The following is a 16,241-nucleotide window of genomic DNA, read 5'->3' as shown; positions in this document are numbered from 1 at the left end:
GAGTTGTACGACGCACACAATAGGAACATGGAATGTGAGAAGCATGAACCAGGGAAAGTTAAAAATTGTCAAGAAAGAAATGGAACGTATCAATATTACAATACTTGGTGTGAGTCAATTAAAATGGACGGGGATGGGACATTTTCAGTCAGGCAACTACAAAATATTTTATGCAGGAAATGAGAAATCAAGAAGAAACGGGGTTCCTTTAATAGTGAGAAGTGATGTAGCAAAAGCAACTAGGAGCTACAACGCAAGGTCTGAGTGAGTGATATCAATGAGATTAAATGGGAAACCTATTAACATAACCATCATCCAAGTCTGCGCTCCAAGAGCAAATGCAGAAGAAGAATTATTTATGCAGAAGTACAGGAAGAAGTTGATCACACACCAAAACAAGAAGTTCTGATAATCATGGGGGACTGGAATGCGAAAGTAGGGAACAGAGAACAACTAGGAATTGTGGGGAAATGGAGCTTAGGAGACAGAAATGAAGCAGAAGAAAGCCTTATTGAATTCTGTGAAGCCAATAATTTGTTTCTTGCGAACACACTTTTTGAGTAACCGAAAAGATGACTGTACACATGGACATCACCAGATGGTCAATATAGGAATCAAACTGATTATATGATAACAGAAGATGGAGAAGTTCTATACTTTCTGTGAAAAAAGACCGGAAGCAGACTGCGGTACAGCTCATGCACTGGTCATATCGAAAATCAGAGTAAAGCTAAAGAAGAAGAACAAAGCAATCATAATGCCAAAATACAATTTAAATAACATCCCAGAAGAATTGTTGTTGTTATGTGCCTCCAAGTCGACGATGAATTATGGCGACCCTATGAATCCACGACCTTCAAGAGCATCTGTCGTAAACCACCCCGTTCAGATCTTCTAAGTTCAGGTCTTAAATTATTAAATTATCTTAAATCATTGATATTTCTCCCTCCAATTTTCACACCTCCTTCATCTTGGTTCAATCTTGCTTTCCATATGATATGTTCTGCGTATAGATTAAATAAATAGGGTGATAAAATACACACCTGTCTAAGATCAAATAAGGAACAGATTTGAGGCTTTAAACTTAGTTGACAGAGAACCAGAAGAACTATGGAGTGAAGCAAGAGACATTATCAGGGAATAATGCAAAAAGACAATACCTCTAGTTAAAAAGAAAGACCTCAATAGATGACTGAAGAAACTCTTAAAATGGTTAAAGAGAGAAGGAAAAGCAAAAGGAGATAGAAACACAGTCAGAACCCTAAATGCAATAATACAGCGAATAGTACATAGAGACAAAGAATTATTACAATAGTTATTGTATAGAAATAGAAGACAACAAAAAGGGAAGAGCAAGAGCCCTATTCCAAAAGATTAGATAAATGAAAGGGAAATGTAAACCACAACTAGGGATGTTGAATAATCAACAGGGGAACACACTGACTGACCAAGATGAAATAAAAGGAAGATGGAGCAATATGCTGAAGAGCTCTATAAAAGAGATGCCAGGATGACAGATTCATTCACGGAGGAACCATATGATGAAGAACCAGAAATTTTAGAATGTGAGGTGAAAGCTGCTTTTAAAATACTTGGAAGAAACAAATCACCAGGAACAGATGGCATACCAGTAGAGTTGCTACAAGCTACGGAGATTGAATCTGTCCAAATTTTGACTAAAATTTGTCAAGAAATATGGAAAACTAAACAATGGCCCGCAGACTGGAAGCTTTCAGTATATATCCCAATTCCAAAGAAAGGGGATCCCAAAGAATGCAGTAATTATCGAACTATTGCCTTAATATCCCATGCAAGTAAAGTAATGCTCAAGATTACACAACAAAGGCTCTTACCATATATGGAGCGAGAAATGCCAGATGTCCACGCTGGATTTAGAAAGGGAAGTGGCATCAGAGATCCTATTGCAAACATACGTTGGATAATGGAAGGGACCAAGGAATTTCAGAAGAAAATCACCCTGTGCTTTATAGATTACAGCAAAGCCTTTGACTGTGTAGATCATGAAAAACTATGGAATGCTTTAAAAGAAATGGGGGTGCCACAGCATCTGATTGTCCTATACTCTGCACAAAAGGCTACTGTAAGGACAGAATATGGAGAAACTGATTGGTTCCCAATTGGAAAGGATGTGAGACGGGTGTATCTTATCACCCTATTTGTTTAATTTGTGCACAGAACATATCATACCGAAAGCAGGATTGGACCAAGATTAAGGAGGTGTGAAAACTGGAGGGAGAAATACCAATAATTTAAGATATGCTGATGATACCATATTACTAGCAGAAACCAGTAATGATTTGAAACAAATGCTGATGAAAGTTAAAGAGGAAAGCACAAAAGCAGGACTACAGCTGAACGTCAAAAAGACTAAAGTAATAACAGAAGATTTATGTAACTTTAAAGTTGACAATGAGGACATTGAACTTGTCAAGGATCAATACCTCAGCACAGTCATTAACCAAAATGGAGACCATAGTCAAGAAATCAGAAAAAGGCTAGGACTGGAGAGGGCAGCTGTGAGAGCACTAGAAAAGGTTCTCAAATGCAAAGATGTATCACTGAACACCAAAGTCAGGATCATTCAGATCATGGTGTTCCCAATCTCTATGTATGGATGTGAAAGTTGGACAGTGAAAAAAGTGGATAAGAGAAAAATCAACTGATTTGAAATGTGGTGTTGGAGGAGAGCTTTGCGGATACCATGGACTGCGAAAAAGACAAATAATTGGGTGTTAGAACAAATTAAACCAGAATAGTCACTAGAAGCTAAAATGATGAACCTGAGGTTATCATACTTTGGACACATCATGAGAAGACATGATTCACTAGAAAAGACAATAATGCTGGGAAAAACAGCAGGGAGTAGAAAAAGAGGAAGGCCAAACAAGAGATGGATTGATTCCATAAAGGAAGCCACAGACCTGAACTTACAAGATCTGAACAGGGTGGTTTACAACAGAAGCTCTTGGAGGTCATTGATTCATAGAGTTGCCATAAGTTGTAATCGACTTGAAGGCACATAACAACAACAACAGTTGAATTTGAAACTGCAGTTTGATGTAAAATCAGAGAGATTACAATATGTTGCTGCTTAAGCAATGATTCTAGCTGTTGGAAAAACCAAACTTGACCTTCACAAGATGCATGTTTTCAGCCTGCTATGCTTAAACTACTTCACTTAAGGAAAGGTGGTGTCCTGCCCAACGTGCGAGTCACGAGACAGAGACAAGTAAATTAATTCTTGTTTTATTAGAGTAAGTGAAACATCAAAGGCAGCGCGCCTCATAGACTTAGCTAAGCTAACTCACTACTGTCCCTAACTAAGCTACCTAGCATACTCTGCAGCGTATGAAGAAAGTTGACTCAGCACCCAGATCAGGGAGGTGCTGGCTTAAGTAGGAAAGGTCTTCGCCCATAATCTCTTGACTCCTTCGAACACCCTCCCTCTGACCGAAGTGCTTCCCGCGATGTCTCGCACAGGGCGAGAGGGGGCGCGTCTCCGCTGGCTCATCTGACAGTGCAGGCTCGATAGATGCCTGCTCGGCTTCAGGAGGCAGGGAAGCTTTTGACGTGTCGGGAGGGGAGCTCAGGGGGCGTGGAGTTGGCGCGCATGCCAGGACATTCCCCAACGGCTCTGTTGGGGTATCTGGAGGTGGAGCAAAGTCTTTGGCGGGAGAACTGCCCATGGGAACTGGCACAGTGTCAACCACACCCCCTCCCTCATTGTCCTCGAAAGTCTCAACACCCTCTGATTCTTCCTCTTGCTCTAGCTGAGGGAGTTGAAGCTCATCCAGCCCCCCTCCTTGATCCCCCTGAGGGAGTTGGGGCTCGACAGGTGGGCATGGTCAATTAAAAACATAGAGGACACCTAGAATTTTGCTAATAATAATAATATTTCCATTTATAGACCGCTTACTATCTAAAAGATCTCAAAGCGGTTTACAATAGAATGCAAAAGGCACAATAAAAACATATCAAATTAATTTGCAAGGCAAAATGCATAAACAATATCCATATACATAACCACGTAGACACAGTATAAAAGTCAGAATTCACCAAGGGAAGCCCATAAGCCACCCTCCCCACTCTATGAAAGTGTCAGAAAACTGAAATTATGTTGACCATGGAGGAGGGCGGCAAGCAGTTAAAAGGTTATTGCTCCTCTGGTGCAGCTTGCCGCCATTTTTCTTGCCTTTTCTTCCTCCTGGGGGGGCGGTGGGAGCGCCCGCCAGCTGCGAGGTTCCAGGACTCATTCCTCGGCGGGCCTGTGTGTCCATTGATCTGATGGGCAGGACGGGCTTTAGCTGGGGGCTAAAGAGAGTGGCCTCTGCTAGAATATATTTCATCTCCCATTGTTTTATCTTGTGCAAACTGAGACACTCCTCATGTCCACCGGAAACTATTCTGCAGAACAGTCAGTGTCATTATTCCATAATTGTATTTGGAGCTTTTTTTTTTAGCGTTGCAAAGTGTTTCTGTACTTCACATATTCACTGAAACAGAAGCAAAAGAAAATGATTTACTATAGGAAACTTCACTAAAATTGCAAAGTAAATCAAACATATTTAAAGTGACTATCTGAACTATATCAGCTGTTTTAATACTGTTGTTTCCTCCCTGCTAAAACAAGATCAGCACAGCACATGTTTTGTTTCTGTTATTTGGGCTGATTGCAGTTGTTTACTCACCATATGCTCAGAGGTACATGTTACCAAATTCTTCCATGCTCCACAGGAAGTGGATTGGACTGTGAAAGACCAACCCAAATGGTGTTTGCATTTTGACAAATATCTCAGAGAGGAGGTCAGGTCTCCTGCTCCCCTGATGTATTCGTTATAGCTGCCCAATTTCCCTGCTTTTAAACATTTGATAGAAATATCTGTTGGCTATAGATACATTCTTAAACCACAAGGTTTTTTGCTTATTAGTGAATTTCTCTGCTTTTTAGTCCAGAAGGTAAGAAATGGGATCCTGTGCAAGCTTGCTGAGAATGGATTGATCATTTGCATGCTTATTGAGTTTAGTGGGATTTATTCCCCTGCAATAATGCTTAGAATAGGTGAAACTGACCATGGGGGATGGGGAGTGGAGGAGAGGCAGAGGGGAGCAGGGGGACGGGAGCAGGGAGGAGGGCGAGGAGGAGGGGAGGTTTGATCATTTGCATGTTTATTGAGTTCAGTGGGATTTACTCCCGTGCAGTCATGCTTAGGATAGGTAGAACTAACCATGAGGAGGGAGGGCTGGAGTGGGCAGGGGAGGACGAAGAAGGAAGATGGGAGGAGAGGAAGAAGGGAGGAAGAAGGGAGAGGAGAGGGGAAGGAGGTGAAAGACAGGTCTGATCATTTGCATGGTTATTGAGTTCAGTGGGGTTTACTCCTGTGCAATCATGGCTAGGATAGGTAAACCTGACCATGGGGGAGTGGGAGGGGAGAGCTGAGGGAAGGAAGAAGAGGGAGAAGGGAGCAAAATGAAGGGGAGGAGGAGGGGCAAAGGAAAGGGAAGGGGCAAAGTAGAGGTGATGGGAGGGAAGAGGAGGGATGGGCAGGTTTGATCATTTGCATACTTTTTGAGTTAAATGGGATTTATTTCTGTGCAATCATGCTTGAAAATGAAATGGACTGCCTTCATGTCAATTCCGACTTATGGCAACCCTATGAATAGGGTTTTCATGGTAAACAGTATTCAGAGGTGGTTTACCATTGCCTTCCTCTGACGCTGAGAAGTAGTGACTGGCCCAAGGTCACCCAGTGAGCTTCATGGTGCTGTGGGGATTCGAACCCTGGTCTCCCAGGTTGTAGTTCTAGGATAGGTAAAACTGACCATGGGGGAGGAGGAGGGGGACGGTAGAGGGGAGAGGAAGGGGGAGGGGAACGAAGGGATTGGAAGTGGAGGGTGAGGGGAAGGGAGAGGGGAAGGAAGGGAGAGGGAAGGGGCAAGAGGGAGGAGATAGGAGGGAGGAGGAGGGGAGGGCAGGTTTGATCATTTACATGCTTATAGAGTTCAGTGGTATTTACTCCAGTGCAATCATGCTTAAGATAGGGGAAACTGACCTGGGGGAGGGGAGGAGGGGGGCAGGAAGCAGAGGGGGAGATGAGGAGATTGGGTGGGTGGGCACTGGGCAGAGGGGAGCCTCTTTCCTTTCCAAAAGGAAAACATTGTGAACAGTGTCATTCTTTTTCAGGGTTTCCCCCACCTATTCTACAGCAGGCAGATGAAGCCTCACACCCAAATTTAAACCAAAGCTGTCCCTGGCCACATCCACACCAGACTATTATTTCACTTTAGGCAGTCATAGCTTCTCCCAAAGAATCCTGGGAAGTGTAGTTAGTGAAGGGTGCTGAGAGTCGTTAGGAGATGCCCTGTTCCCTTCACAGAGTTCAATAAGAGCGGCTGACTGTTAAACCACTCTGGCCACTGGAGCTCTGTCAGGGGAATAGGAGTCTCCTCTCAGCACCCTTCACAAACTACACTTCCCAGGATTATCTGGGGGAAGGAAGCCAGGACTGTCTCACGTGAAATAAAGGTCTGGTGTGGGTGTGGCCCCCTGATTAGCCAAGCCAAGCAGCTGTGAGTCTGGCTTTTAGAAAACTGGCAGTTGGTTCTTACTGAGCATGCTCGACATTATCATTGAGTTCCAGCCAAAATTTCTTAAATTAATGAAAAATCAGCCAGGCATTTTTAAAACTTTTAAACTGCAGAAGATGAAGGTCAGAGTATGGGGCAAAGTCAGTAATAGGATTACAGGTACTCTGTGAAGATGGCTGATTTTTAATGAATTTCAACAGATTATGAGAACTCTTGACAGAAAAAAGTCCAAAAGGGGCCTGGGTTTTCTCTCTCTCTTTTTACACTTTGAACTCTTGATTCTCTCTGACTGTTTCGTTTATTGCCATAAAAACTGAGACAGTTGTTACACAAGTGTTTCTGAGTTCAGGTCTATAAGTGCTACAAGGTTTTGTTTTGAAATGAGCTTATGGGAAGGACCAGAATGGCATTGGGGGGGGGTAATTTAACATTGCTGAACGTGAAAAATCCATGCTGACTATAGTATATAGCCACTCTTGTGGCTGTATAATTTATGGGGAATTGTGCAGTGGAAGTATTGGCTCCAGTGCCTTTCCTAATAGGAAGAAGAAAGAGAAGGCTCTTTATGGTTGCTGTCTTCGAAGCTCCCATATCTTTAAGGACCACTTGTGACATTTAATTTCCCTATTTGCATATTGAAAATGCATGAAGCAGTCACACACTGTAAAGTCAGAATATGTCTCTGAAGTACCTCATCTTGGGTAGCTGCAGGGGCGGAAGCCATCCCATGCTGAAATATTTCTGTTGAAGAGAAACCTTTCTCATATACAGGATTTAGTGCAGATTTGGCTTTTGTCACATCAGTGCAGATGGTGTTTTCCACATCCAAACTGAAATGTGTACATGCTAGTAGCTCCTTACCCCCACCTCATTATGAGGAAGCAATCAAGGCTGGCATTGTCACAATGGATTGTGAAAATCTATTCATAGTGCAGTTCCTCTCCAGACATCTTTCTCAGTTCACAGTTGCAGGCTAGCTGTTATTCTCAACTAGTTTTATGGGTAAAGGAGGAATGGAGAGCTCCAGTCCTTTTCCTAGTCACATCCACACATTTAAAGCACATTGCTCCCCCCCCCAATGCTTGGAACTGTATTTTGTTAATGGTGCTGGGAACTGTAGGTCTGTGGTAAACTATAGTTCCCAGGATTCTTTGGGGGAAGCCATGGCTATAAATGTGCTTTAAATGTATGGTGTGGATGTGACACTTCCTGTGCCCACATTCATTACCTCAGCCAGAGCAAGAGGTGAGGTGAATGGATGATGATGATGGGTGATAGGAATGCATTACATTCATTTACAAGGGAAAAAGTAAAAATATGTGAGACGTGTCTTAAGAACCTATGAAGAGTAGTTCTAGGGTATTTCAGCCCCAAGTCCTTGCCCACAGTTTTGAGTTATATTGGGGTGGGGGTCACTATGCACTTGCGTTAAGTGGTACCTTTTATGCATTTCTACACCATAATATTATGAATAGGCTAATTAAACTTCAAGAAGTGCATTGTGCTTTGTTATCCAAAATGTGGAAATGTGATTTATATGCTGATTTTTATGCAAGTGCACTTTAATAATCTGAATATTATTTGCTTATTATTTTAGATGTCAGCTCCAGGAAAATCATCAGACTCACCCAATGATGATGATGATGCATGGAACATTCGGTTGCCACCTATAGCTTTGCCCTCCACATCCAAGGGTTTGACAGAAAAACAGAAAAAACTACTGAAATATCGAAGAGTCAAGGAACAGCAGAAGATGCTTAATAAGATCATGTAAGATACCTCTCTCCCTCTCATACATTAAACATGGAAGAACTCTGTTTAAGATGTGAGTAGGGCCACCATCCATGCTGAGCAGCCCCTCCCCTGGCATCAGCTCATATAGTGCGAACATCTGAAGCTGCAATCGTGAAGGTCTTACTCCTGCAATGGTTTATGGTATATGCCTGGACACTAGGGCGAGGGGTTACTCAGTGCATGTGATAGGGGGCTCCTCATCATGACCCCATTCTCCCCTTGCGTGTTGATTTTACAGGAGTGTAACACCTGAATACAGCTATTATGAAAGGACAATAGTTGTTCTCACATCAGTGTCTGTATCTTGTTGTATCAAGTAGCAATGCTCAGAGGGCAGTCTATATCATCCTAACTCCCATATGTGCCTTGCACTACACTGCTGCCAGTACGGTGATAACATTTCAGTTGGCCACCATAACTATACTTGTAACAGCCTATTATAATGTTTACCTCCACATTGTGGAAAGTTTTACCTGCTGATTTTTGTACATCATAATGTTAAAAGCAAAAGAACAAGCCAGGACACTTTTTATTTCCTGATCGGTTGGCAACGTTACCTAATAGCTGGTTGTGCTGCTTGAAGCAGTCCCTCTTGTTCCCAGTATAAGAGTGAGAAGATGGAGGAGAGCAGTAATTAACCAACAGTTCATACTAAACTAGACAAAGTACGTTAATCTGCTGATTACAAAGATTCCATGTTCAATATACCCGGTGAGTTATCCAGATGTCTTCCTCACTAGCCAGATAGTTCTAGAGATATTTCTTGATTCCTGTGATGTCTCCAAAGGATGGGACAAATACAGAAATAATATCAGCCCATACTTGCATTTATTACTTTAGGATAGGAGTATATCAATCTTCTCGAGCCAGTGGTATACCTAAGCAATGCCAATTGAAAATTGAAAGAAAGGATTCACAACCTTTCTTTAAAAAAAAAAATTGAACGATTTGTGCCTCATTGTCTTTTTATCATTTGGTTTAAAAATAGAAAATTTCTGGAGCTAGCTTCCCTTGGTGATCTTCTTATTAATATTAGAGCCATTCTGGGATTTGAGACAGTTATTACAGGCAGCTGTAATGCCAGGTAAAAGTTAGTCTCCAAAAATAAATAGCTCTTTTAGGTAATGGTTCTTTTTTCTACTTAAAACTGCTGAAGGTTGGTTCAGAATTATGCAAATAGGCTGACAGTGGTTAGCAACCTGCACCATATTCTGCTGGTTTCCCTGCGCTAGATCTGCAGCCTCAGTGTGCACAACTTCTATGTCCTTCTTCTCCAGCCAGCTATTCAGTGAGGGGCCTTTGGCAGCTCCACCTGCTGCCCTTTCACCTTCTCATTCCTTCTCCAAGGATCTCATCCTGGAGGTGGTTTAGGGTTCTGGGATTTTTTTTTGTCTTCCTTGCTTTTGTTGTCGAACAGGAATCCACCTGACTCACTGAGAGAGCTTGGTCTGCTTGTAGGGGGCTAGATCAGCATTAAGATGGTTGGTCTTTGCCCTAGGGGGACTATAGTCATTCCTTTCCCTGCATACTGTTCATTTGGCAGTTTTGGGGTGGGGCAGGGGCTGATACACGTTTGAGTTCTTGAGTGGATAGAGTGATGAGAACTTGATACCTGAAATAAGAGTACATGGGAGAGGGGGGGATGTAGTAGGAACTTTACTGTCTAGGTGAGATGAAGGAAGGTTCGACAGCTTAGGTCTGTATCTCTAATGTCTAGGTGAGATGAAGGAGGGTTTGACAGCTTAGGACTGTATCTCTCTCTAATGTTTGTCCCAGCTGGGGCCATTATTATCTCACTAGAAACTCAGGGTGTATCTAAAGTTCTTGTTGTTTAATGCAAACAAGACTTGTGTAGTTAAAAGTGGTGGAGTATAGCTATATCAACTTTGTTCCCCAGATTTCAGAGGAAACCCAAAACTAGATAGAGCCTTTTACAGATGAAGTTGCACCCTGAAGACAGGTTTGCAATTTGGGGGTTCTCCTTGATCTGATACACCCTTTCTGGAAAAGGTCAGACCTGGCTACAGTCATTCATGCCTTGTTTATCTTCAAATTGGACTAAGGTAACTCACACCCCACGCTGGATCGTCACCTTGCAGTGGTGAGTGGGCTTGAGTGTTCCAATGAACCCTGTGAGCGATGCCGTCGGGAGTCATGTATTCCCAGCAGGGTCACCCATGGCAGTAAGGTCAAGGGAGAGGAACCAGACAAAGAACGATCCAAGAAAGTCCTCAATGGCAGAACAGGCGGAGGATAACAATGTGTATGTTACAACAGCTGTGAAGGTGGATGAAGGCTGCAGCAGATAAAAGACTTCCAATCATCGTGGTATCCATGCCATTGGATCAAAGCCTTTTTCTGTCAAGATTGTGTGTTGATTGTCATGCACCGATCTCCCCACATAAAACAAATTCACGCACAGGCATCTTCCAAGCAAACCAAACCAAACCAAAAGTCCCATGGCGATCGGCAAATGGCAATGGGGGCAGGACTGTGAAATCCGGAAGCCCCTAGTCATGGACCGGCACATGAACGGTGGATACAGATTCAGTGGTCCTGACTCAAGGACAGAGGCAGTTGAGTAGTTCGGCAGCTGTATCCACGACTGAGCAGTCCTATTCAGGATCCACTCTGCTCACCCGGTATGGGGAGGGGGCTAGAAAAGGTGCCCTAAACATAGTCTGCCTCATCTCTCTCCCTGACTGGATCACTGCGTCCAGTGGGGTCACCACTTAGCGGTTGCAAAAGACAAATGAACTTTGGAACGTGGAATATATGGACATTGCTGGACAATACAGATAGTGAACGTCCTGAATGCAGAACTGCCATCATTGCAAGGGAGTTGAGATGTCTTAATATTAACATAGCAGCACTCCAAGAAACTCAAAGAGCAGGAGAGGGACAATTGAAGGAAGAAAAAGGAGGTTACACCTTCTTCTGGAAAGAACTGCCTGAACAAGAATGACAAATACATGGAGTAGGTTTTGCTATTAAAAATGATCTTGTGAAGCTCTTGTCAGAAGTTCCTACTGGCATTAATGAACAACTCTCAACTCTCTGACTAAAACTCGCCAAAAACCAGCAGGCAACTATTCTGAGTGCTTATGCACCAACATTAGATGCTGATGAAGATATCAAGGAAAATTTTTATACCCAGCTGGACACCATCTTATCAGAGATACCTAAGGAGGATAAAATTATCCTCCTGGGCGATTTCAATGCGTTGGGCGTGATTTTGATTTATGACCAGAAACCATTGGGAAAGAAGGAATTGGCAATAGCAACCTGAAAGGCATTCTACTTCTGACTAAATGTGCAGAGCATAATCTTGTTATTACAAACACACTCTTTTGCCAGAAAGATAAATTTAAAACATCATGGAAGCACCCTCGGTTGAAGCACTGGCATCTCCTGGATTATGTAATTGTCCGTGCCAGAGATCGTTGTGATGTACTCCTCACCAGGGCCATGACTGCTGGACAGATCACCGATTAATTCGATCCACTATGGCCATTAAAACTGTTCCTCAACGTAGGCTCCAAGGAAGAAAACCAAGGCATAAAATGAACATCCACGCCCTTCAAGATCCTATTAAACTAGGAAATGTGGTAGTAATGGGTGACTTCAACTACCCAGACATAGACTGGCCAGATATGTGTTCCAGTCATGACAAAGAAGCAAAATTTCTAGATATTCTAAATGACTATTCCCTAGACCAGTTGGTCATGGAACCGACCAGAGGGACGTCAACCCTAGACTTAATCCTCAGTGGGGACCCGGACCTGGTGCGAGATGTAAGTGTTGTTGAACCGATTGGGAGCAGTGACCATAGTGCTATTAAATTAAGCATACATGTAAATGGCCAATTGCCAAGAAAATCCAACACGGTCACATTTGACTTCAAAAGAGGAAACTTCACAAAAATGAGGGGATTGGTAAAAAGAAAGCTGAAAAACAAAGTCCAGAGGGTCACATCACTCAAAAATGCTTGGAAGTTGTTTAAAAACACTATATTAGAAGCTCAACTGGAGTGCATACCGCAGATCAGAGAAGGTACCGCCAGAGCCAAGAAGATGCCAGCATGGTTAACCAGCAAAGTCAAGGAAGCTCTTAGAGGCAAAAAGTCTTCCTTCAGAAAATGGAAGTCTTGTCCGAATGAAGAAAATAAAAAAGAACACAAACTCTGGCAAAAGAAATGCAAGAAGACAATAAGGGATGCTAAAAAAGAATTTGAGGAGCACATTGCTAAGAACATAAAAACCAACAACAAAAAATTCTATAAATACATTCAAAGTAGGAGACCATCTAGGGAGACGATTGGACCCTTGGATGATAAGGGAGTCAAAGGTGTACTAAAGAACAATAAGGAGGTGCAGAGAAGCTAGATGAATTCTTTGCATCTGTCTTCACAGTGGAAGATATAGGGCAGATCCCTGAACCTGAGCTAACATTTGCAGAAAGGGATTCTGAGGAACTGAGACAAATAGTGGTAACGAGAGAGGAAGTTCTAGGCTTAATGGATAATATAAAAACTGACAAATCACCGGGCCCGGATGGCATCCACCCGAGAGTTCTCAAAGAACTCAAATGTGAAATTGCTGATCTGCTAACTAAAATATGTAACTTGTCCCTCCGGTCCTCCTCCGTGCCTGAGGACTGGAAAGTGGCCAATGTAACGCCAATATTCAAAAAGGGATCCAGAGGGGATCCCGGAAATTACAGGCCAGTTAGCTTAACTTCTGTCCCTGGAAAACTGGTAGAAAGTATTATTAAAGCTAGATTAACTAAGCACATAGAAGAACAAGCCTTGCTGAAGCAGAGCCAGCATGGCTTCTGCAAGGGAAAGTCCTGTCTCAGTAACCTATTAGAATTCTTTGAGAGTGTCAACAAGCATATAGATAGAGGTGATCCAGTGGACATAATGTACTTAGACTTTCAAAAAGCGTTTGACAAGGTACCTCACCAAAGACTTCTGAGGAAGCTTAGCAGTCATGGAACAAGAGGAGAGGTCCTCTTGTGGATAAGGAATTGGTTAAGAAGCAGAAAGCAGAGAGTAGGAATAAACGGACAGTTCTCCCAATGGAGGGCTGTAGAAAGTGGAGTCCCTCAAGGATCGGTATTGGGACCTGTACTTTTCAACTTGTTCATTAATGACCTAGAATTAGGAGTGAGCAGTGAAGTGGCCAAGTTTGCTGACGACACTAAATTGTTCAGGGTTGTTAAAACAAAAAGGGATTGCGAAGAGCTCCAAAAAGACGTCTCCAAACTGAGTGAATGGGCGGAAAAATGGCAAATGCAATTCAATATAAAGAAGTGTAAAATTATGCATATTGGAGCAAAAAATCTGAATTTCACATATACGCTCATGGGGTCTGAACTGGCGGTGACCGACCAGGAGAGAGACCTCAGGGTTGTAGTGGACAGCATGATGAAAGTGTCGACCCAGTGTGCGGCAGCTGTGAAAAAGGCAAATTCCATGCTAGGGAGAATTAGGAAAGGTATTAAAAATAAAACAGCCGATATCATAATGCCTATATAAATCTATGGTGCAGCCGCATTTGGAATACTGTGTACAGTTCTGGTCGCCTCATCTCAAAAAGGATATTATAGAGTTGGAAAAGGTTCAGAAGAGGGCAACCAGAATGATCAAGGGGATGGAGCAACTCCCTTACGAGGAAAGGTTGCAGCATTTGGGGCTTTTTAGTTTAGAGAAAAGGCGGGTCAGAGGAGACATGATAGAAGTGTATAAAATTATGCATGGGATTGAGAAAGTGGATAGAGAAAAGTTCTTCTCCCTCTCTCATAATACTAGAACTCGTGGACATTCAAAGAAGCTGAATGTTGGAAGATTCAGGGCAGACAAAAGGAAGTACTTCTTTACTCAGCGCATAGTTAAACTATGGAATTTGCTCCCACAAGATGCAGTAATGGTCACCAGCTTGGATGGCTTTAAAAGAAGATTAGACAAATTCATGGAGGACAGGGCTATCAATGGCTACTAGCTATGATGGCTGTGCTCTCCACCCTAGTCAGAGGCAGCATGCTTCTGAAAACCAGTTGCCGGAAGCCTCAGGAGGGGAGAGTGTTCTTGCACTCGGGTCCTGCTTGCGGGCTTCCCCCAGGCACCTGGTTGGCCACTGTGAGAACAGGATGCTGGACTAGATGGGCCACTGGCCTGATCCAGCAGGCTCTTCTTATGTTCTTATCTTCTTAAACGAGCTTGCTTTCAAACAACTCTCAAGAAACATCTACCTACGGAACTCCCTGAAAACATTGAGGAACACTGGATTAAACTGAAGACTTCCATTATTGCAGCATGTGAACAAACTGTTGGATACCAAACTAAGAAACATCAGGACTGGTTTGATGAGAATGATAGTGAGATTGAACATATCATTGACAAGAAAAGGAAACCTTCCAGATATGGCAAAAAGACATTAACTGTGCTGCTAAGAAAAAAATATATGCCAGTGCAAAGGCTGAGGTCCAAAGAAGAACTAGAAAACTTAAGAATGCCTGGTGGATAAAGAAAGCTCAGGAAATCCAGCATTTTGCAGATGCTTATAATGCATGGGGCTTTTTTAATGCCACAAAGGCCATCTACGGACCAAAAATTATGGTACAAATCCCTCACGTTCAATAGATGGTACCAAACCTCTAACGGGCAAAGAGTCTATTGCACTGCGTTGGAAAGAGCATTACCACGACCTCCTTAATCGTAACTCGATTGTGTCTGATGAGGTCTTCTCGCAAATCCCGCAACAACAAATTAGAGATGAGCTTGCAGTATCCCCCATTTGGATGAAGTCAGTAAAGCCATTAATCAAATGAAGAACAACAAAGCTAGTGGACCTGATGGGATTCCTGCTGAAGTCTTTAAAGAAGGTGGGCCTGAACTTACACAACAACTTCATAAGCTCATTGAAAAAATCTGGATGAGGGAGGAGATCCTGGAAGACTTTAGGGATGCCATAATTATCACTCTTTTCAAGAAGGGTGATAGAACAGATTGTGGGAACTACCGAGGCATCTCTCTTCTGCAGGTAAAATCCTTGCAAGGATCCTCGCAAATCGCCTCCTACCTATCTCAGAAGACATCCTCCCTGAATCCCAAAAATGGTTTCCGCCCTTCCAGGGGGACAGTGGACATGATCTTCACTGCACGACAGCTTTAAGAAAAATGCTGGGAGCAAAACCAATCTCTGTATGTGGCGTTTATTGATCTGACTAAGGCCTTTGATACTGTAAATCGAACTGCTCTCTGGACCATCCTTCTGAAAATTGGATGCCCTGATAAATTTGTGAATGTTTTGCAACTCCTCCATGACAACATGAAGGCAACCATTTTGGATAACAATGGCTCTCAAAGTGATCCATTCAAAGTGGTATCAGGCGTCAAACAGGGATGTGTCATTGCTCCGACCTTATTTCCTATTTTCATCGCCATGATTCTATACCTTGTTGAGGGGAAACTTCCCACTGGTGTGGAAATCACATATTGAACAGATGGAAAGCTTTTTAATCTCAGTAAGCTGAAAGCAAAAAGTAAGGTAATTACAACCTCTGTCATAGAACTTCAATATGCCGATGATAATGTAGTCTCTACACATTCAGAGGAAGATCTTCAAACTGTCCTAAATGTCTTTGCAGAAGCATATGAAAAGCTTGGCCTCTCGCTTAACATCAAAAAAACCAAAGTGCTTCATCAGCAAGTGCGAACCAATCTCTCTGTAGCACCATCAATCCAGGTGAATGGTGCGACGCTGGAGAATGTTGATCACTTTTCTTATCTTGGCAGCCATCTCTCTGTAAAAGCTGACATCCACACAGAAATTCAGCAT

General features: G+C 42.8%; 1 protein-coding gene across 1 annotated transcript in view; it reads left to right on the top strand.

Annotated features, from left to right (window-relative positions):
- The window catches only part of DNAH12 (dynein axonemal heavy chain 12), a 292,017-nt gene that overhangs the window by 8,588 nt on the left and 267,188 nt on the right, over positions 1-16,241 (top strand). Inside the window, exon 2 of the mRNA XM_061618291.1 lies at positions 8,204-8,376. Within this exon, the coding sequence (XP_061474275.1) occupies positions 8,204-8,376 (173 nt within the window). The remainder of the gene's footprint in view (positions 1-8,203; positions 8,377-16,241) is intronic.

Source organism: Rhineura floridana, chromosome 3 (genome assembly GCF_030035675.1).
Source record: "Rhineura floridana isolate rRhiFlo1 chromosome 3, rRhiFlo1.hap2, whole genome shotgun sequence".
Taxonomy (NCBI): domain Eukaryota; kingdom Metazoa; phylum Chordata; class Lepidosauria; order Squamata; family Rhineuridae; genus Rhineura; species Rhineura floridana.
The sequence above is the reverse complement of the archived record's forward strand: the minus strand, read 5'-3'. Positions and strand labels throughout refer to the sequence as shown.